This window comes from Apodemus sylvaticus, chromosome 8, assembly GCF_947179515.1.
Source record: "Apodemus sylvaticus chromosome 8, mApoSyl1.1, whole genome shotgun sequence".
NCBI classification, from domain to species: Eukaryota; Metazoa; Chordata; class Mammalia; order Rodentia; family Muridae; genus Apodemus; species Apodemus sylvaticus.
In genome coordinates, this window is record NC_067479.1 from 60,128,643 (window position 1) to 60,152,078 (window position 23,436).

Here is a 23,436-nt window from a genome sequence, read left to right on the forward strand (position 1 = left end):
CCTGTCTTCCCAACACACCTAGAAGGGATTATTCCATTTCCAGATCAAAGGTCATCACAACGTCCGTTCTTTCTTTTCTTCCTGATGGTTGATATGCAGGTCTTTGATATGTACAAATGTTTGGTTCAGTTACCATCGATATCTCGTCTTCAATAATTCTCCCTCCACCCCAGCTCAGAGCAGCAACGTATTTCCTCTGCTCTTTCACATGGGAGTCTGTTTAGCTGCTGTGTGCTAACCACACACTGCTTAGCCTGCTTATTTATTCAGTGATAGAGACCAGGAGTGGTGGGTGTCCAAAGGATGAACAGAGCAGCCAGGTTGACTCTTCTAACTCAGACCTGTGTCCAGAGCCAGCATCCCAGAGCCAGCATCCTTGTTTCTTTCAACCATCCATATGCCCATGCCTGCGTCCCGCTTAATCGTCTCAGCCTCTAAGCTAAGCAAGAGAAAATAACTCAATAGTTGCACTAGCCAATTTTAAACGGCAAACAGAAAGGACCCAGCTGCATTCAGGGGGAGATATGGCTACTGGAGGTGCGGTTAGGATTTGCCTTGTTTAGCTATAAGGAGGCTGGGAATAATAGAAACTGGGTGGAGAAGAAGAAAATGTTTACTCCAGCATTAAAACGGACTGATGGGCATCTTCACTTCCTTCTTTGATCTTAAGAAAAGCCCTTTCAGCTCGCTCCTTCTCTCTCTCTCTCTCTCTCTCTCTCTCTCTCTCTCTCTCTCTCTCTCTCTCTCTCTGGAACAAAAATAAACTGTCTCTTGAGTAATAAAGTCAGGACACTTGCCAGTAAAAACTGGTTAAGGTCATCACTTCTGAAGGGCAAAGAAGTTTTAGACACGATGTCACGTGAGATCACCATTCAGCACATTTAGTGAAATGGTTAAAAATAATAAAAAATAATGACAGTAGTGGAGTTACTTTTTTTTTTAAGGCACAGAAGTCAGAGAGAAAATGAGAGAGCCAGATGTTTGGAAGGGATGCTGGGAAACGCTTCAACGAAAGATCTCCCCCACCCCAAACAAAAGCTTCCCCAAGGATCTGTGGAGACTTGCTGTCATATCTGGTATCGATGTAACATCATATATCTTTTTGGGGGGTTTGCTGCGGACTTTATTTATTTATTTATTTAATGTTAACAAAGAAGACACAATAGGGAAAACTTTTTTTTTAAAGCACGGCAATTCAAACTGACCCTGAAGCACATGTGTCCCTGGGGTCCCTGCATCTGCCTTGTTTAAAGATCCAAATGGCACGGGAGGTTATACCGATCCAATAGATCATAACAGAAAGAGGCCAGTTTCCACAATGGGCTTTCCTGCAAGTAACACCACCCATTTAGTGGGGAAAAGACATTGCAGCCTATTCAGGCTCCAGAGGAAGATGGTGGCTCTTTATAACACACAACACAAACAGGTCAGAGCCAAGGGGCTATTACCAGATTCAAATGAGCTCTCAAGGGAGGCAACTGTGGCTCCAAAAACAAACCCAGAGTACACACTGACTGCCTAGCCTGGGGTTCCAGTTCGTGTCACCTCCTTTCACAGGGCCAAGTGGGCAGTCAGACTCAGTGCTTTTTATGATCCGTTTGCTTTCGCAGACCGCAGCTCACCCACAGAACCCAAAATCCCTCGGTGCCAAAGGAAGCGTTAAACCTCCGCAAGGCCACAGGAAGACTCAAGTTCCAAGGATCGCTCACCGCCAGTGACAATTAGAACAATTTGAGAATGTTCCTCAAAGAAAAATGCACTCTTTTTTTTTTTGTTGTACAAGGGGTGTAAACGCCAGCCAATCTCTTTTGGCACCCAGCACCGTAAGAAGTGGTTTTGCCATGCCACCTCTCAACAAAAAAAAAAAAAAAAAAAAAAAAGCCCGCCCTCAATGAGCATCCTCTAAGGACCGGCTTGGCTTTGAAAGAGGGTTTTGCGTATCAGGTTAACGCATGCACTTGGCACAGTCCAACTTTCGCACCAAGGCTCTGGGGTGCGGGGTGATAAGAGCCAGGTTCTGTTTGTTAACGATAAGGCAATTATTTCTTTGGTACTTCATAGAGAGGAGGGGAAAAAAATCTTACAGCAAAGATTCAAACAAGGATTCCCTAGGGAGACAACGGAACTGGTAGGTTGGAAAAGTTTTTTTTTCCCGCCCCCCCTTTATTCTTTCACAGGAGCAAACACGGGAACCGTTGAGAGGAATAGAACGAAAGCGAAGTCCCAGTGTTTGTCGTCTGAGAGCAGACACAGGCACTGTGACACCTTAAGGAAAAGACAGACAGTAGAGACAGGAAAACCCCACATACAACGACGATAAATGGGAAAGAAAAAAAAAGTATAAAAGAGTTAGAAGAAAGGCGGGAGTAACAAAGAGAAGAAAGCGGTGCGAGGAAAGGCAGGAAGTGTGGTCTGAAGCACTTCCTGTGTGTTTAGAAACTGAAGCAGACCTTCATGGGTAAACCCTATATCTGGAGGCTGGGGAGAGGAGTTCCAGTTTTTGTGTTTATTTTTTGTTTTTTAAGTCCTAACAGAAACCCAGCATCTCCTTTTCGACATACTTGAGTCATCACAGAGGTATGTATTAAGAGCTCATGGTGGAAATGCAGAAACACTGGAAACAGTTGGCATCCTTCAGAAGAGAGGTATGCGTGACTGTCCGCATGGAGAAATCCTTCCAACCACTTGCTGAATGGGATTTCAGCCTCAAGGCCAAGATTTCGCTAGAACTCTCTAATAGGCAACAAGTTTAGGCATCAAACGCAAGGGAGCATTTAGCATTTCGTAGTACTTCCCAAGGTCATCGCACTTGACTGATGGCTAGAAGTTAGTATGACAGGCCAGCATGATAATTTTGTTCGGCTGACAAAACCCCAAAATAAACGGCAAGTGGTGACTTCCCATAGAAGCATGTCTCAGAAGTCCCACTTTCAGTTCCTGAGGAGGGAAGAGGATTCTAAAGAGACTGAGATATTCCACAGGCAGAATGGGCCTCCATCAAGAGAATGCTCACCAGCTTGTTGGCCTCAGAATGAATTCAGAGAACCTCCGTGCAGTGGCACCGCAATTGCTGTTGTTGGAACAGGCTAGCATCCTTGATGTGATGGGTCATCGCCCTGTGGCCTCTGGGGTAACCTGCTGCTTCCAGCCACCATGGAAATGTGGCAGGAACAGCTAAGCCTACTTTGGGGTAGCCTTACCACAGCCTCCACATTCTAACTGTGCCTAGCTCCCTGACTTCCCACTGTCTTTTTCTCCCGTATTCTTCAAGCACCCAAGCTTTCGATATCACCCAAACTCCATCTCACAAGTTTCTAGGCTAAAACTAGCTCTATTTCTGTGAGTTGGGCCTTGTGCCTCAACGTGGGCCTTTGCTTTCATACTGGTTTAAGTATGCTGTGGAATAAGTTTAGAGTGGATATCATACTTAAGAATAACTGCTTTAGTGGGGGCTGTCAAGAAATGGGGAGGAAACCGTTTTTTAAGGTGGCATCAGTTTTTAAAAACTTGAAGCCCCACTGGTAGGCAGGTAACAGCCATCGGAGTGGGTGTGGATGAGGCGCAGGGATCGGGAAAGACAAGAGGGAAGATTTACCCCCATCAGAACCCTACGAGCTGTCTTCATTGTCTAGTTCATTTTCTGCCAGTCTCACTGATGGGAATTAGACAATTGCTTTAAGACAAAAATCTCCAAAGCCACCATAAAAATAGAAAATGATTGCTTCCTGTCATGACCAAATATTAAACACAGTGCACACCTAATGACTCTATCCCTCCCCAGGGACAAAGCTTTATGAACAATAAAGTCCCCACAGGCCTCCACTGTTTAGGTTGAGGGGTCTCATTATGGCCTCACTGATCCAATACCCTTCACAAGCCCAATGGACACCACTGAATGGGCTCAGGCACCCTGGAGTTACAATCAGAACTCCTCCACTGAAGGCGGCATTTCATCCCTCAAGAGGGAACGGAAGGAAGAAACGAGAGACGTAGGGGATAGGAGTCAGGGTGCAGGTAGCCAATGCACAAGGCAGGATTTTCAACCCTTTTATTTTGAGACAGGGTTTCACGTAGTGCAGGCTGGCCTCAAATTTGCCATGTAACTGAGCATGACCTTGAACTCCAGATCTCCTTGCCTCGGCCTCCCCAGTGCTAGGAATGAGAGCCTTGCCATCAGGTGGTGTTGATGCAATGCTAGGAGTCGACTACATCTGCCACCAGAAAGGTGGTACAGTTGAAGGCACAGCAAGGGAAATCTTAAAACAGGAAGCAGGAGGCAGGAGGAAGGGACACAGAAGGAAGAGAGAAAAATGAGAAAACTGGGGAAGGGAAGGTACTGCCAGGCAGTAAAAGATTTGGGTTTTTTTGTTTGTTTTTGTTTTGTTTGTTATTTTGTGGGGTTTTGGGGGTTTTCGAGAGTTATTTTGCTTTTTAATCTACCATCTACGCCTTCTTCTGCCTAGGTTGAAGCTACATGACATCCAACATTCACAGCCAGATTTTCTTTCAAGTTCACTGTTATGGGTCTAAAGGGTGTCTCCTCCTCCCCCTGCGACTTAACATCTGGTTGCTCGAATATGTCCAGCACTCCGTGCTGACTTAGATGACCGACAAGTGGACCAAGCATTAAACAGAAGTCAAGTCTGGCTCTTGTTCAAACGTCAGCCTGGACAGAGCAGGGAGCGGGGAACTTCCTTACCTCTCAGTCCCTGCCGTTTATCACCGCAGCCTAAATGGTCCCACATGTGGGACCCACTGTAGAAGGAGACCCGGGGAACGGGGAACAAAGGCTTTTAGAGAAGTCAGAATGTGACTCACCAAGTAGACAGGGGACTAAACAAAAGCAATCCAGGAGAGGTGACAAGTCCATAAAACAGGGTCTAGACAGCATGAGACCAAGGCACCAAGAAACGACAAAAAAGAAGGGAAGAGACCGAACGTGGGGGCAGGGAAGGGGTGAGTTTCTGTCCAGAACAAGGAACGAGGGAGTCAGGGATGACTTCTAGGCTTAAATCCTGTTGTCTGTATTCTTTTAAATAATGCCTAAGAGTGAATCAACTTCTATAAAACACAAGGTGAAAGTGGTAAGCCACACATAGGGAGGAAACACACACACACACACACACACACACAACACACACACACACACACACACACACACAAAGCTTTTAAAGGCTCTGGGACCAGTCAGGGTCATGTGTCATCCTGCTGCCCCCACAAGCCTAGGAAATCACACATTATTTTCCTATTCTCCAGATAACATGGATTTCATTATAGTTCCTGTATAAAATACATGATGCATGGTTATTTGTTGAATTTCAAATAAATAACAAATCAATTTTTTTTTCAGATAAGTTTATCCCAAGGATGTTGCATGGGACAAACATCACAGAAGAAGAAAAAAACTTCATTGTTTCTCTGAAACTTAAGTTTAATTGAGAAGTACTTATACTTTTAAAATAATCCTGTTCGTATAATATTCAAATCTACCTGGATATCTTACAGTTTTATCTGCAAGTCTATCTTCTATGATAGGAAAGAAATGAATGAATGAATGAATGAATGAATGAATGAATGAATGAATGAATGGCAGAGGAGGCTTCAAACTAAAATCCGGCACCAGATTTTACTGTGATCATTATCATACTGTAAGACTAATGATCACTTTAAGCCATCAGCCCACATGTTTTAAGTCTGTATTGAATGTATACTTAGTTACTTTGAAATAAGAAAATGCTTTTTGCATAGGGTAAAAGAAATATTCTTCACCATGGAATAATCTGGCTTCACAGAACATTCCTCATTATGCTGATTACGCCCCATGGTACATGCTTAGAAGGTGGCACATGCCCCAGCCCTCAGTCCAGTTGAAAGCTTTATAATTCAGTATTGTAATGTGATACTCAAAAGGTCCACGACTTCTTTCCCTCTCCTTGCACAGGTCACCTCAGTGTTTGACCTGGGAGCTAGAGAGAAACCCAGATAAGTCTTTGACCTGCCACCTGGCTTATGAAACCATTGCTCTATAGATGGGTTTTATCCCTTGAAATATGGGGTGACAGCACGAGTATGTAGCTAAAAATAAGTCGGGGAGTCCTTTGAATAAACTGGAAAAATACCTTCTGCATCCATGCAGATAAAACCCCCCTTGTTTCCATAAAGACCCACTTCAGGGCTTTCCTGGAGGGACCAGGTATCAGAGCATTTGCATCTACTGCGGTTCCAACCTCCCCTCAACACTGTCTTGGGATCTGTCCTTTGAAAAAGCCCTGGCATTGTGTGGGGCTCACAGCATACAGATGTTGTCCTGGAAGTATCAGCCTACACCCAGGGTCCCTTCCTGTAAATGTCTCCACCACCACCCCCCCCCCATTGTATCTTTGATGAAGAATTTCTTCCTTATGCCTGTCTCACAGGTTTTGTAATAAGGGAGAAACCACTGTGCTCCACCCCAGCTCTGCCTCGCTGGGATTCTTTGTGGAGAAGATAAAATTATATCTACCATAGTAATTTTGAGTCAAGAACAAAACCTTCCAGTAGGACAGTCATTCAATTGATGCAAATACCTTATCCTAGCAGTTTTTATTGCTACAATAAAGACCATGACCAAAAGCAACTTGGGAAGTAAAGTGCTTATTTCTTCTTAGAACTCTCAAGGCACACTGCATCACTGAGGGAAGTCTGGACAAGAAGTCAAGGCAGGGACTGCAATGGAAGCAGTGGAGAAACACCACTTATTGGCTTGTTCTGTTTACATCCGTATATACCCCACAACTACTGTCACCAGGGACAGTGCTGCCCACAGTAGGCTGAGCCTTCCCACACCCATCAAGGAAATGCCCAGAGGCTTGCCAGTCTTTCAGAGGCCCTTATTTAAGCTGAGGTTCCCTCATTTCAGATGGCTCTAGTCTGTGACAAGCGGACAAAAAAAAAATCCCACTAACAACCTCATAGACTTGCACTTAGATTGGCCATCAGACAACAATGTCTCATTCCTTAACTTCCTTGCTGAGGAACGAGCCTCCAATTTTAGCAGCAGATCAATGTGGAAACAAACCCTCAAAGAATAATTCCTACAAGATTTTGATCAATGTCCGCATAGCCTTTCAAGTCCTAGTAGGCAGGTCCTCAAGGCTCCAAATCACGTAGACACCATTTTCTCATCTCCTTGGCATGCAGGCTTCATCTCCCAACCATGTGACCTGTTAAGTTTCTTGGCTGAGTCAAAAATAGACCCAAAAAACGTACTCAGGCCCATTTACCCAAATATAAAAATAAAGACAGACAGGAGAGATGGCATGGTACTAGGACTGCTTGCTGCCCTCTCAGAAGACTGGAATCGGATTCCTAGTACCCATCGTGGGAAGCTGACTATGGCTTGTAATTCCAGGTCTGTGGAATCCAACGCCCTCTGCTGGTCCCCACAAGTACTTGCACACATGTGGCATATACTCACACAAGCACAGATATATGAATGAAAACAAAAGAAATAAAAAGAAAACGTAAATAAAAGGAAAGTCACACACACACACACACACACACACACACACACACACGCCAGAAATTCTAAAAGGCACCTCGTGTGTGTAAGTCTTACTGTAATATTTGGGGGGTGGGGTTGAGCCTGAGGCCTTACCCATCATGCTAAGGTAGCATGGTTTGGGTTTGTTTGTTTGTTTGCTTGTTTTTGTTTTGTCACAGAGCTCAGTTTCCAAGCTTTGTTCTCTTACTCATCCTGACTCATCCATTTCTTGGCAAATCTGTTATTTGATCATATCATAGAATTTTATAAGAAAAAAAATCTGAAGCAAAAACTGTCCATTCTCAATGACTCCATGCACCTGGTGGGTTGGCTTTTCTTCCTATCATTTAAGAATTACTTAAGAAGGGTTTGAATGCTAGGCTCAGAGCCTGTGCATTCTCACCAACATTGAGGCTACTAAAAAAATTCACAGATTGCCAGATGGTATAGCAGCAGCAGGTTGTAAGGGATCGAAGCTTCTGGGTGAACAAAGCAGGAGGGGGGGGGCGCGGGCGTGTATTCATAGAGACAAGTGGTAACATCAGCAAAGCTTTGGAGTGGGAAGGGGAGGGTGGGGTGTAGGGAGGCAAGAAGATGAACTTCCCCTGATGGGACTGACTCCGGGTGACAAGGAAGAGCTGACTTTCTAACGGGAAGTTCCCTTTCATCTGCCATATTCCAAACCTCTCATCTGCTCTCCAAGTTCTCTCCTTGAAATACTAGTTTGAACTTACAACTGCTCTACTTGGTATCCTTTGTGTCTTCTGTTACCAATAAAATAATGTCCCAATGCTTTCATAGAGACATAGAAAGTCCCCCAAAAATCTGATCTTAAATAATCTTCCAAACCTCCCTTCCCATCACAATGCTCACGAACTTCTAAACCCATGAGTAGAATCAAGAAATACGATCCTTGCCACAATTCCTTTTCTCACACTCAGTCCTTCCAGAAGGTCCTTCAGCCTCAGGTCTGTCAGTACAACCTTCACCACACCCACCTCTGCCAAATCAGGGCTCACCTCTACCCTTCACATGCCCTGGAGGTTTTCATCTTGTCTCTTGTGTGGCTCTTTCTGCATCATGACATGTCTGAGGGCCCTTTGTCTTTCTGTCTAAATAATAAAGTCTTGAAGGAAGAGCTTTGTTTCTGGTCAGTATTACTCCTTGGGGCACAAAGCAAAGTTCATGACATACTATGCCCTTCATAAGTACTTCCTGCACAAATAAGGATTCACTCTGCCTTATAACCTTAGACATCTGTTCTTGGAATTTTTTTTTCTTATCTATCAACCACTGGTGCTAAGATTGCTAAATTCCTCAGTTACCTAAACTCAATGTTTAGCAGTGAAAAAATCACCCTGCCAGTTAACAGCAACTGAATGCCCCTGACATCCAAACCACTGCAAAGATATATGAGAAATAGGACAAATGTGGTGGCTTTTTAAAAACTGCATTCATTTTCTTTTATGCGTATGCATGCTTTCTTATGTGTAGGCATATAAACTAAATGCATATTTGATATGTAAAGAGGTCAGAAAGAGGGCATTGGATCCTCTGGAACTAGAGTTACCAATGATTATGAACCACAACATGTATACTGAAAACCAAACCTGGATCCTCCTCAAGAACAAGAAGTACTTTTAATCACTGAGCTATCTCTGCAGCCCCTTGCTTCAATATATCAATATATCAATATATCCATATATATATTGGATATATATATGGACCGTGGGAACAAAGAACTTTCCTAGCATGTGTGGGCACCCTAGATGTAACCCCTATGCCCCCCATCTCGCACGTGCACACACACACACACACACACACACCATATCATGTACTATATGGGTACCTTCATATATTTAATACAGCTCAAAGGGAGAGGCAGTCTCGTTAAGACACATGACTTGACAATCCTTCAGTTGAGTCTTAAACGACATATGGCATCTGATACCCAAAAAATAAGACTACAGCAGAGAAGAAAGGCAAACAAAAATAGAATAAGGGATAATAAATAATCTCTATATACCCAACCAGGATGTGACAAGGGAAAAGACCTTGGTTACTGAAACAGACTTCACTGAAGAGGCAGAATCTGAATCATGTCCTGACAAAGAGATAGGATTTGTATTTGGAAAAATATTATCTAAAACAAATAAGTCTAAGGTAGGTAGACAGTCTCGGAGGAAACAGAATATCAAAAGCAGAAGAGCACAAATACTCAAACTGGTACACTAGTGTAGGAGGTCACAGAGCAGGAAATGACAAATGACCTGCCATCTCATCCTCTAATCCCTAAGCACTATGCAGTCTGTTTGTGTATATTTAGTTGATCATGGACCCGCTCCCACCATCTAAATAGTAGGAAGAGATTTTATTGGGGGGTTGTTTTGTTTTGTGTTTTTGAGCTTTGTATACCCCCAGGCTAGCCTTGAATTAATTATGTAGCCAAAATATAACCTTGAATTTCTTTTTTTGTTGTTGTTGTTTTGTTTTGTTTGGGGGGGGGTGTTTTTTGTTTTTTATGAGGCAGGGTTTCTCTGTATAGCCCTGGCTGTCCTGGAACTCACTCTGTAGACCAGGCTGGCCTCGAACCTAGAAATCTGCCTACCTCTGCCTCCCAAGTCTGGGATTAAAGGTGTGCGCCACCACTGCCCAGCTAGCCTTGAATTTCTAATCCTCCTGCCTCCACCTCCCAAGTGCTGAGATGGTAAGTGTGTACACTGCTACACCCTATCTTACGCCATGCTGAGGGTTGAACCCAGGGCTTCACACAGGCTAAGCAAACACCACCAACAACCAAGTGATAGTCCAGGAACTGCTTCCTAGAAGGTTTATTTCATTTTCTCTTCCTTGGTTTAACCATGACCCAGGGAAGTTCCTCAACCCAGGGTGACAGTCACTACATCACAGGCAGCAGGGTCACCTTTCCCACCAGTAGCTCTCCAAAAGGGTTGAGATGTATTTATTTAAAAAAATTTAAATGTTCCCTGGGGGGAATGGAATTTTCACAGGGAGAGAGAGAAAGAAGTAGCCTCAAGATGAGGCTTTTGTGGCCTCTTTACAGTATTAGCTGGGTGCCCTGACTCTGGAGATGGGGTCTTCACAAAGATCAGTAGCTTTAAGCATCACTGATGAGCACAGACTATCACATCTGGCTTATTAAGGCCAGAGAAACTAGACTACTCACCCAATGCAGCTCTTTTTTACAAAGAGGGAAACTGAGGCTGAGAGGTGGCTCATGGTCTCTACAATGTCCCACAGATGGTTAGCAGGTGAGTAGGAGCCCAGTTCCAGATCTGGGAGGCCACAGTGAGGGCTGACACAGCCCCGTTCTATCTCTCAGGTGAATGTGACTTATGCAATCTCAGCTAACACATTGCAGAGGCCAGCAATCCCTGCCAGCATCCTGCTTCCTGCTCCACTGCTCCCATCAGGGGGCCTTACTTGTCATGCTCCCAAGTCTCCCTGCTTTCAAAGGTTCTGAATTCTGGACATTGCCTCCCTTACAGTACCAAACTGCTTTAAATCCATCACTACCTGATGGAGTAAAATCGAATTTTACTGTTGAAACTCATGACCTTAACCAAGCGACCCCCAACTCCTTGAGACGGATCTACATAATTGACATCTTATTTTAAGCAACTACTGGAGCTATTTAACGACCACAAGTTGGTTAGCATAATGACCAGCACACAATGAGCGCCAATTAAATATCAGCTAAACATTAGTTGTTGGAGGAAAATGACTCTAAGTGATCAGACTTTCCCTTTTCCAGGGTGAAGGAGGGAGTGGTCTCAGCCACTTCACAGATATCTTGTGTGGAGGTCAACTCCAAGGGTGACCTGAGTGCGGGCTGCATGATGAAAGGGGAAGGAAGCAGGGACTATACCACAAACCAGAAATACAGGTAGATAGGATTAAATCTATTCATTTGATAAGAACTCCCTGGTCATCCAGGGTAGACATTATCTCAGACACACAGAACAAAACACTCGGGGCTTCAATCCCATCGTGACTCTCTGCGTGTTTCTATCCGTTACGAAGCCCCGGACTGTGGTGGCACACTCAAGAGAGGAATAGCTGAGGGAAAGGGGGTCTAAGCTGTGATCCTCAGGAGGAAGGTAGTCTAGTAGTCTCTGGGACAGTCAGAGACTATGTGGAGTGGTTGTTCTAAGAACTGTGGGAAGGGTGGATGACAGTACTGCCAGATGTCTAACAGTCCCTGGGAAGAATGTCTACCAAGATGACAGCCGGAAATGAAGAAAACTCCATTTAAATGGGAACTACGGAAATAACTCAGTCAGTAAAGTACTTGCTGTGCAGGCATGAGGACCTGTGTGCAGATCCCCAGATTCCATGTAAAAAGCCACACACAGCAGGCAGCATGTGCCCATAAACCCAGCACTAAGGAGGCAGAGACCGGAAGATCACTAGGACTTGCTGGTCAACCAGTCCAGATGATCAATGAGTTCTAGATCAGTGAGAAGCCAGACCTCAAAAAATAAGGTAGAGAGACATGAAGAAAGCTACTGACTTTCAACTTCTGGTCTCCACAAGCTTGTACACTCATATCACACACATGCTTGCATGCGCGCGCGCGCGCGCACACACACACACACACACACTGCAATGTGAGGATGCCTCGGCGATACTATGTTAAGTGAAACAAGCCAGTCACAGAAGCTCAAAGAATGCACAAGTCCATTACACGTGATTCTGGAGGTAGACAGGTAGGTACCAAGGGCTTTGAATAGGAAGGAGAGTTGGTTAATAGGCACATAGTTCCAGTGCTCTACGGATGGAGAGCAGTGACAGCTAGCATGCCAACGTGCCTCCCTAAACTGCAAGCTTCATCGTAGTCAGGGTGGTAAATGTCACCTTACATATGTTTTACCACCGTTTAAACAAACATACAAAAAAAGGCTCCGAAGAAGAGAAAAACATTTCAGAAAGTCTTTGTGGGCAACTGAACTCCAGATACCGTTTGAGAAGACTTTTTGAATCACAGCCATTCTGTTGCTCATTTGGCTTCTTGAAAAGGAAAAATATATAAAAACCACATCAGTACTTGGAGAGATTCTGAGTGGGGTGGGGTGGGGTGGGGGCTCAGACACATGTGAGAATAGCTTCCTCAGGCAAGCCTGCTCTGTCAGTGTAAGAGAAATGGGTTGGGCGTGTTCTCTTCATACCTTCCATGGTTACGTATGGGGAGGTTCCTCCTTCAGAGATTCACACAAGGTCGCTCACAGGGGGAATGGTACTTCCTGCCAAGCCTGCCGAACTGAGCTCCACCCCCAGAACCTACTTCATGGAAAGAGAGAACCAACTCCTTCATGTTGTCCTCTGACCACCACACACGCCCTGAAGCACATGCATATTCATGGGATCAATCAATCATCAATCAATATTGTAAAGATTCAAAAAGAAGTCTGGCCGTCTGTATCTATCCAACTTTTCACGGAATTACAAATGTGTCCACCCATGTCTCCACATGTGAAGACAGCCCAATGCAAAGTCATAAATTTACTTAAAACATTGTGAGGGTTTTTTTGTTTTGTTTTGTTGTGGTTTTTTTGGAGGTGTGTGTACGTGTGTGTGCTCGTGTGCAAGTTCAGTGCGTGTACAAGAGAGAGACAGACAGACAGTCAGTGAGACAGAAAGACAGAGAGAGAATCGAGATTCCCGGGTGTGAACTACTTTGGAGATGACAACATGGTGCTGAAATGTTAAAGAGTGAAGGACACACCAATCCAATTATGAGTCTGTCCCTAAAATTTCCTTCCTGTGAAGAAACTATGAGGTTATATCTACCCTAGAGCATCAATGGGAAGGCAAAAGAAATTTCCAGACAGAAGAGAGCGTTTAAAGAGCATCCAGCCTGTGGCACCAGGGCTGAGGTAGAGCTTCTGTCGGAACCACTTGAGTGGAAGCTATTTCTGTTTACCAGACAGGTCTTTGTAGCCAAAAGAAGCCGAGGACCACAGAGGGGATTGTGTCATTGTTGCTGTTTGAACACCAAACAGGAAGCACTTGGTTACCAGCTGGTGGCGCTGTTTTGAGTCTGTGTCATGGGGCCTAGGGGAGACAGCTCTGCCCACTTGAGGCTAAAGACTCTGCGCTTCCTGGACCAAGCCATTTACTAAGCCACTTCTGCTGGTTCCTGCTGCCACAACACTGACCCGTTTCACTCCTTCTCCACCTTATTGGACCTCCACCAACCCCTCATCAAAATATCAGATCACCAACATAAAATATGTAATACATCTGTCATGTTGTTTTGTATTTTCCCAGAGAAGAACTTTTATAATTTTGTACTAAAAAAAAAAAAAAAATGGGTGAATCTGAGCCCCTCCCCTCACATGACTTTTCAGGGTTTTTTGCAAATGTTTGTAAGTTCTTCCAGCCTGGGTATTGACCAAGCTTTTTGGAGGAAGGAGTGGTTACCCAAAACTTCACAAAAGCATGCTGAAGATACAACTAAGATTAAGAAAATAGAGCCAGGCAGAGGTGGCATACACCTTTAATTCCAGCACTCTAGAGGCAGAGGCAGGTAGATCTATGAATTCAGAACTAGCCTGGTCTACAGAGTGAGTTCCAGGACAGCTAGGGCTACAGAGAGAAACCTTGACCTAAAAGGGGCTGGAGAGATAGCTGAATGGTTAAACAAACTAACTGCTCTTCCAGAAGACACAGGTTCAATTCCCAGCACCCACATAGTGGCTGACAAATATCTGTAACCCCAGTTCCAGGGGGGCCAGCACCTTCTTTTGATCTCTGAGACATAAAATTAAAAAAATAAAAACAAATCTTATACACAAAGAAGGTGTATGTTTCTAGAACAATCAAGGTAGAGAGCCCTTTAGCAGGATACAGCTCCTAAATTTGGGGCTAAGTCTTGGTAAACAGAAAACTAAGTTCCCGGTAGTCTTTACCCCTACTGTAAAAGCTAGCTATCAATTCAGGGGCCACACGATGTTGAACACTGCTCTTCAAATTTGGAGCAGCCTGCTGGAAACTGGGTCACTGCTGAGATGTGCTCTCAGGGACTACTTGGGAAACACAGTTGTTTGGTTGCAGCCCGGAATCCCATGTCGTGTAGGGATGCCCTTTGCCTCACTCTGACCGAAGACGCTAATTGGCCATTGATGATGCAAAGGACACATCTATGACTTCTGCCTCCCATTCTGTTATCGCTCTTTGATTCACAGAGGGAAAGCATCGATGCACCCTTATCCTTTCCATGCAGTGTCACAGTCACCAAGGCAATACATACATATAAAAGGGATACGTACATACATACATGCATGCATATAAAAGGGATCCTTGAAAGGGGATGGAAAGTTGAAGAATCGTTCTTGTGCCTCCCCCTTCTATGAACATTTACAAATCCAAGGGAGAAAGTCGTCTTCCCTTGAGCCGGAATGGATGAAGTAGGGATGTGTCTGCACTGTGAGGAGGCTCAAAGAGAGACGTGTAAATTAACTGCATCTGGCGAGGCTGGATACAAAGGGTGAGATAATTAGCCAGTAGTATAGGAACAAGGGCAAAGGAGAGACCTCTACATTTACTCAGAGGAAAACTGAAATCAACTGCTCTGCACCCACTTGGTACTCGGTAAGGGAAGGTGACACCTTCTCAATGGCAGACGTCGAACCCAAGGGCTATATGTACAAACCAACCAAAACACTGGAACATACAAGTTCTGCCTTCCCAACAAACGGGAGCCTGGCTACGTGCCTTCTCACTTCTTAAATGAAGGCAAGACCTTAAAATGGAGGTTATACCCAAGAAATGTTTGAGAGCAACGAGATAAGGCTCTGGTGCTGAAGTCATGTCTTCATAAAAGGACACTACAATAAAGAAGATGCACAAATATGTATGTTCAAATAAAATCAGTTCTCCTGGGACCTGGTGTTAAACAAATTTGTAGCACTGTTCTGTTTGTGTTTTTCAATGTATACATGTGCAGTGTTTGGAAACAACACGTATTTCAGGTGACTCGGAGACTTCATTGGGCTGTTTGGATGTATATATAATGGTTAAAAAATGCTACCATCACATTATATTTGTAAGGACACAATTTCTATCATCTTAGAAAAATGTTAAGCATACTAACACAATCTATCACAATGAAGATACCTAATGTGAAACTCTTTTGTCTCTATGGAAGAAAGAATATCACCTTCTGGGAGCTGCAGAGATAGCTCAGTGGTTAAGTTATACCCTTGGGCTGGTGAGATGACTCAGTGGTTAAGAGCACTGACTGTTCTTCCTAAGATCCTGAGTTCAAATCCCAGCAACCACATGGTGGCTCACAACCATCTGTAATGAGATCTGACTCCCTCTTCTGGTGTGTCTAAAGATAGCTACAGTGTACTTACATATAATGAAGAAATGAATAAATATTTTTAAAAAATGGAAGAAGAAGAAGAAGAAGAAGAAGAAGAAGAAGAAGAAGAAGAAGAAGAAGAAGAAGAAGAAGAAGAAGAAGAAGTTGTTGTTGTTATACTTTCTCCCAAAGGACCAGAGTTCAGTTCCTGCCACCCATCTCTAGCCATCCCAACACCCTCTTCTGGCCTTGATGGAAACTGCACTCATGTGTACAAATCCCCCACACAGACAAGTACATATTAGTTTTTTAAAGACTGCTTTCTTTGTTACTGTCTTGTTGGTTGGTTGGTTTGGTTTGGTTTTGGGGTCAGAGCCTTGGCTGTCCTGAAACTCTCTGTAGTCCAGGCTGCCTCAAACTGACAGAGATTCTCCTGCCTCTGCCTCCTGAATGCTGGGATTATAGACATGCAGCAACGCCCCCCCTCCGGTTCTTTGAGACTTTTACCATGTATTTCTGAGAGCACAATTAGCTTTATCCATGAATGCATTTTACTAGCAGCATTGAAAGTAAAAGCTATTGCAAAGCAGAGTCACTGGGATGTGTGCTTGTAAGATGCAAGGGTCAGTTAGAAGTTACAGGTTTGCAAGCATTTCTAGAACTGGCTTAGGGGATTTTTATCCCCAGAAGAGATATGACCGTCATGAAACAAGGTAACTTTACTGAAAGAGGGACTGTAGTTAGTGGGGAACTCTAGATGAGAGCTAGGCAAAGTGGGAAGAGTGCTTACAGCACATGTCTGAGAACTCTAGACCCACATAAAAGCCAGACTCAGAAGCACCAGTGTCTGTGATACTGGTGCCCCCTACAGGGAGATGGGAGGCTGAAACAGGACACTGCATACATGCTGGTGGGCCAGCTAGCCTATGGAAAGGGCAATGAATAAGAAGAGACCCTATCATGAACAAGGTGGAAATCAAAGACCAATATCTGAGGTTGTTCTCTGAACATCACACAAGCACTGTGGCAGCACACTCTCGGACACACACACACACATACACACACACATCCTACAAAGACTAGATGAAGATCAGTGAACGTGTGTACACACTCCAAAGGACAAGACTTGTATCTGAGCACTTGCATATGCTTCCTGTTCCCAGAGGATCCCAAAGGCATTGTGGGAAAGGCAGAGATGATATTCTGTGTGGTCGGCAGGCCCCATGTGTTGGTTAGAACAGAGGGCATGCTGGGAGGAGCATGAGCCTGGCAGTAAGATCTACTGTATTCTAGTGCCAATTCTGCCACGCCAACTGTGCACACTATGTCACCACTCTGGGGCTCCATTTCTTTCTTTTGTTTTGTATTTTTTTTAATCTATAACATGAGAAAGATGAATGGTCCCAGAGAGTTCTCCCAATGGGGTGTGTGTGTGTGTGTGTGTGTGTGTGTGTGTGTGTGTGTGTGTGTAGGAGAAACGCCAAACAGCCCCCTTTAAATTACAACTACACATTAAATTACCATACGCATCCCACAAACACTTTCCACGTGTTCGGTACCCTCTCGGAGCATCTCCATCATCCCTTGCAGCTACAGCAGCAGGCAGAGCATCCCCAGGCAGCCATCACTTTACTGTGGATGAACAGTGATGCCGAGTGCTCTGGCCAAGGTCAAGAGCTAGGACTGGCTCACAAGTCCAGCCTCCTACGTTCCTATGGCCGTGCTATACTTTCCATGCAGAAAGCAAGCCGACTTTCCTGGGAAGAGTGCCAGAGGTTCCATCCTCCCCAGTGAGAATATACTGGAATATTAGAATAACAACTTTGGAGACGGAGGTCTCTCCGAACCATTTCGGGACCTGGCTAGAAACCCGAAAACCCACAGAAAGAAGCAATGGGGAATTCTTCCCGTTTTTTAACGAAAGAGAAAAAATTAGGGATGGGAATATGGGGTTTCTTTAAAAATTACATGATTGCTGGAAGTTAATTTGGTACTTCTTCGTCGGTTTGTAAGTTCTGTTTCCAATCACAAAAACAGACAGCTGAGGACGCCTAAATCACATTTCAGTGAATTAGCATCTTGTCCCAGAGAATCTATCTCACTCTGAACACAATGTAGAACCCAGACTATGGTCCTGTGCGTTAGGAAGGACTCTCCCTCAATACAAGAGCAAATTTGTCAGGAGCCCATACACAGTTACCTGAGATGACAGACTTCACGTCCAGCAGAAGCCACAAAACATGGTTTTAAAAAATGTCGTTGAGGTTGGGGTGTACTGATTCCTCCAGAGAAGGCATTGACCATGCCCACCCGCCAAAGAGGGGCAGGGGTTGGACAATGGCCTCACCATCCTCTGCCACTCACATACGTTATGAGACATACAAATAAATCTGCAGTAAAAGGAAGGTCCCGGCACAAGTCTGTACCCCAGCACCTGGGAGGCTGAGGCAGGACAAGCACACATTTAAACACATCCTGGGCTGTAAAACAAAGCCACATCGCAAACCGCCAAAGATTGAATAAGAGAATGAATAAAGGAAAACAAAAGGAAGGTCCTGGTTTCTTTCCAAAAACATCGCTAACGTGAGGGAAATCCTGGCTGCAGGAACTTCATGCCTTGTAGAAAATTAAAGTCAAGCACACATCAGAGTTCCCCAGGATCGGTCCTCAGAGTGGAGACTCATGATGGAAAGAAACTGAAGAGCAGAAATGGCGTCGTTCCCCTACCTGTCGATGATGACCGGGTCTGACGGGGTCTCGTTCCGGTTCCCACAACTCTTCTTCTCACAGCATCGACTGCAGAGTGGGAAGGAATCAAAATGGTGAGAGAAGCCGTGTCAAACTGAAAAGTTCTTACAGCATAAGAACCCCCAGGAAACCAACAGGGTAGCCTCCGGCCCAGGAGCTGCATCACAGCAAACTTTGCAACAATGTTCTATTTATTTTTCAAACTCTGATGCTGAAGCCTTGAAACTCACTCAGATTCTCTGCTCTCCAAGCTGGCAAAGCTCAGCTTTCCCGAGAGCCAGATCTGAAACTTAACCACAGATGTTTGGATTTTAAGGTCTACAAGGTCACTTCCAGGCTGATGTATGACAATTCCTATGAAAGTGTATTTCAGGTCTTTGTATCCCAATAAATATTTAAAGAATGAAAGGGTGCGAGAATGTATAAAATAGACCAAAAGTAGCTGCCTGGGTTATTGTAAACCTTATTGACCGCCAGCTTTCTCTAGAGACCTGGGTGTTCTTTCTAAGCATTTATTTATACACTCACTGTCATTCTCCAAAGAGAAAGAAGACAAGACATTTTTAAATGTATACGTTTTATACATTTTAAAATAAAATGTATATTACAAATTTTATACATTTTTAAATGTTATACATTATCAAATTTATACATTTTATAAAAATGAACATACCAAAAAAAAAAGAATGTTATACATTTTAAAATAGGAAGGAAATAAAGCACAGAGTTGGAGAAGGGTAGCTAACAGTTTTGCCAGAGCAGAAATAGGACTTGAATGTATCCAAGTTCCAGTCCTAAAGTCACTGCCTTCAAAGGTGTCCCCGCTTGGTAACATACGGGGATCCTGATAGACAGACAGACTGAGAAATGTTGAGGAAAGGAGGAACAGATGGAGGGAGGAAGAGAGAGAGGAAGAGAGACAGAGACAGAGAGACAGAGAGGGAGGGAGGGAGGGAGCGACAGAGAGACAGGGGGAGAGAGAGAGAGAGAGAGAGAGAGAGAGAGAGAGAGAGAGAGAGAGAGAGAGAGAGAGTCCCCAGAGCAACTACAACAATGAGAAAAGGCTCCAAATGGCAGAAGGAAGCAACTGTCCAGCCCAAAAGTATCTGCTCAAAGTAAACAGACAAACGTGAGGCGGCCAACCAGTTACACACATCCCCGGCTGCTGCTCACCAGACCACAGACTCTGGAATGCTCACTACCAGGCATGGTTGGCTCAGCTTGTAGCCATGGCATAGCTCATGAGAAAATCATCACCATCCCTACAAGCTGGAGCTCTCTAATACGTGAGCCACTGTGTGGTTGCTGGGAATTGAACTCAGGACCTCTGGAAGAACAGCCAGTGCCCTTAACCACTGAGCCAGCTCTCCAGCCCCAGAGCTAGCTAATACATGTTTGTAATACCCATGTGCATGTGAGTGATGCCATGGCATAGCTCCTCTGCAGCTCAGACCTAGGGCACCTCCGCTGAGAAACTGCTGGACCAGGTCTGACATCTAACCCATCACTATCTACATGAACCAAGTCCATTATCCTGAATCCCTCTGGAAAGCATTTGGGTTGATTATCTTGAGAGCAGCTTCTAGGTTTAAGCTGATGAGGTTGAAGCAATGGGAGTTCACCCAAACTATAATAATACAAAGAGAAACAGGAAGGGGACCCACATGGCAACAGGGGACCCCAAAACATGCCCCAGCCCAGGCAGGGATCTGCTCAGTGACCCCCTCTGTAGTCCATTCACCCTCTGATCCTCCACAGGAGTAAATACACACAAAGAAATGGAGAGGCTGGAGAGGTGGCCCAGCAATTCAAAGCACTGATTGCTCTTCTAGAGGACCCGAATTCAATTCCCAGCACCACGCGGTGGCTCACAACATCTGTAACTTCTGCTACAGAAGATCCAATGCCTTTTCACAACCACTGAGGGCACCAGGCATACATATCACAGACAGACTATATAGAGAGAGACAAAACGAGTAGAAAAAAGAATGGTTTGTTTTGCTTTTCAATACAGGGTTATTCCTGGATAGCCCTGGTTGTCCTAGAATTTATTATATAGACCAAGCTGACCTTAAACTCAAGAAGGTCAGCCTGGCAGGGCCTCCTGAGTGCTGAATTAAAGGTGTGTGCCACCTTTACATTTTTAAGATTTTATTTAGTCAACTTTATGCATATGAGGGGTTTGCCTGCATGGCTGTGTACCACATGGTGCTTAGAGCGGGCAGAAGAGGATGTTGAGTCCCCTAGAACTGAAATTTTAGGTGACTATGAACTGCTGTGTGGGTGCTAGAAACTGGACCTGGGTCCTCTGCAAAAACAACAAGTGTTCTGAACTGCTGGGCCATCTCTCCAGCCACCTTTAAAAAAAAAAAGAACATTTACAGACTTTTGAAACCCCTCTCTCACCAGAGATACACAGATTAATCAGTGGGAAACCTTACCACCCTCAGAGTGTAAGAGACCCTTGCGAGACAATGACACCTGCCCATCAAATAAGCACGAGGCAGCTCTAAGACAGACATCAAACTAGTAAACACTAAACATTATCTCCACTTTGCCACTGGGACTTTCCAAAGTAATATTTGACCTTTGAAATTATATTATGTCTTAACTTGTAAAATTTCAACTCATTCCAATATTAACACCCATAAAAAACATCCCAACCAGCTCTACTCCAGTCTCCAAAACCTTTGTATCCCCTGCAAACTCCTGACCCACCACGTTTCCGGCTCCCATCTTTTCCATATCTTGAGCAGTCTTTCTGTCAATGTGTTCTCTTCAGCTGGTCAGGCGAAATGACCCTGTCCAGCACCACACTTTCAAACACTGCCCCCACACTAGCCACCTCAAGACCTCCAAAGCTAGACTGTCCTTTGACATCACCAGCTTGTCAGCCTAGTCCCAACAATGTGTGCAGCATGGGTACAATTTAATTACAATCGCATATGCCCTTAGAATGTGCCAATCTGTTTAGCTTGGAGAGGAACGATTCTGAGGAGCTCTGTAAGTTTGCAAAATCGCTCAGCTGGATTCATCTGCTTTCCATGGGGATTAGAGAGAGAGAGAGAGAGAGAGAGAGAGAGAGAGAGAGCCTTGTGCCAGGGTGGTATAATGTAAGGGAGTCAGGCAGTAAAGGAAATGCAGAGAAAATGCATAGAAACATAACAGGAGCTGGTTGTACTGCCCCGTTTGAATGCTCCTTAGAATTTCTCTAGGTCTCTCAGTGCAAACAAATTCCATTTCCAGTTTTTGGTCTGGCTTGGTTTTAAGGAAGCTCTCATGAACATGGTCTAGTTGTGTTTGGTTTGATTCTTAAGCAGTAGTCATCCTTAGCATTCCTAACAACCAAGAGAAGCAATAAACCCAAGACACAGAGAAACCCAGTCCACCGACACTGGGGGTAGGTGACAGGAACCTGGGCGAATTACTCAAGTGACATTATTCCTTTTTCTTTCCTCTCTGGACAAGGCCTGAACAACCAACTCAGGTTTACCTACTTTAGTTTCAAAGCTCTTAGGATTATACTCCAACAGACAGGTTCCTCAGTCTGAAGTTCCTGAGAAGAAATTTTTGGTTTGGTTTGGTTTTTGTGTTTTATTTTGTTTTTTGTTTTTTGTTTTTTTGTTTTTTTGTTTTTTTGTTTTGTTTTGTTTTTTTGAGACAAGATTTCTCTATGTAGCCCTAGCTGTCTTGGAACTCACTCTGTAAACAAGGCTGGCCTCAAACTCACAGAGATCTGCCTGCCTCTGCCTATCCCAGTGCTGGGGTTAAAGGTGTGTGCCACCACTGCCCAGCATTTTGTTTTGTTTTTAACTGACAATGACTATAAAGGGGGGAAAGATAAATAAATAAATAAATAAATAAATAAATAAATAAATAGGACCACCAAACTTCAATAGGTTAAAACTACCCTGAGAGTTTCTGGGGTTGCTTTTTCTCAACGTGTGAAAGTGAAAGCTGTCTCTCCGTGTCCCTGTCTGGTTAGGTTTGGTTTGGTTTATTCTACAATTTATTTGCAGTACCTTCCGCTTAAAACACTCTCAGGTTGCTCACAAGGCCTCTCCTCCCTATGGAATCTTTAAAAAGGGAAAAAGAAAAACAAAGACAAGGTGGGGGGTGGCTCAGGGGTGAGAGGTTGGCTCTGAGAAATTTTTATCACAATTCTGAATCTTACCTGAAAAAAATTTTTTTTTCAGGAAAGGGGAAAATAAGAGAAAGAAAGATGAAAAGATGGCTGGGGAAAGAAAAAAAAAGCCCTGGTCTCAGTCTGAGGATGTCTAGTCAGCCAAACTCCAGCCCAAGATAAGCTAATGTGTCCTTTTCCCTTCCAAACTCGTTTTTAAAATTCAACCCTCAACTTTCAAAAATCTGTCTCTAATTTCAAACTCAAATAAGCTCACAGCATGGTGGCTTTTGTTTTGTTTTCTTCTCCCCAACTCCTCCCTGCGATTGCATAACAAAAGTGTCTAAATTCACACCATCTGGCCGATAAAGACACTGGCCCCACTGCCCGGCTGGCCCATCTGATTAGGGCCCTGTCTAGCCTGCGCCTTGTGGCGAAAAGTCACAGCTGTGGGGTTTGCTCACGCTCAATACAACTCTGTTATTAGCCAGCTGTAGGCCTAGAGACGACTTCTGTTCAAATTATAATATCTTTTAACCCTCTGAGCATTGAGGGCACAGGGGTGGCAGGCAGCAACATAACACCTAGATATCTCCTTGCTAATAATTGGCGAAATGAACTAACGCAGCAAAGAGAGGATCAGAGATCACTAGGGAAGCAAGAAAAAAATTGTTCCTAAAGAGATGAGTTTTGCCCCTTTGTTTTGTCACACAC

The 23,436-nt window shown here is 44.3% G+C and overlaps 1 protein-coding gene across 6 annotated transcripts in view; it reads right to left on the reverse strand.

Annotated features, from left to right (window-relative positions):
• The window catches only part of Ebf2 (EBF transcription factor 2), a 196,140-nt gene that overhangs the window by 165,998 nt on the left and 6,706 nt on the right, over positions 1-23,436 (reverse strand). For 5 of the 6 annotated variants that reach the window (XM_052190499.1, XM_052190496.1, XM_052190495.1 and 2 more), the window contains exon 6: positions 18,579-18,647. The exons of the other annotated variant lie outside the window; for it this stretch is intronic. In XM_052190499.1, the coding sequence (XP_052046459.1) occupies positions 18,579-18,647 (69 nt within the window). The remainder of the gene's footprint in view (positions 1-18,578; positions 18,648-23,436) is intronic. 6 annotated transcript variants of the gene reach the window in all.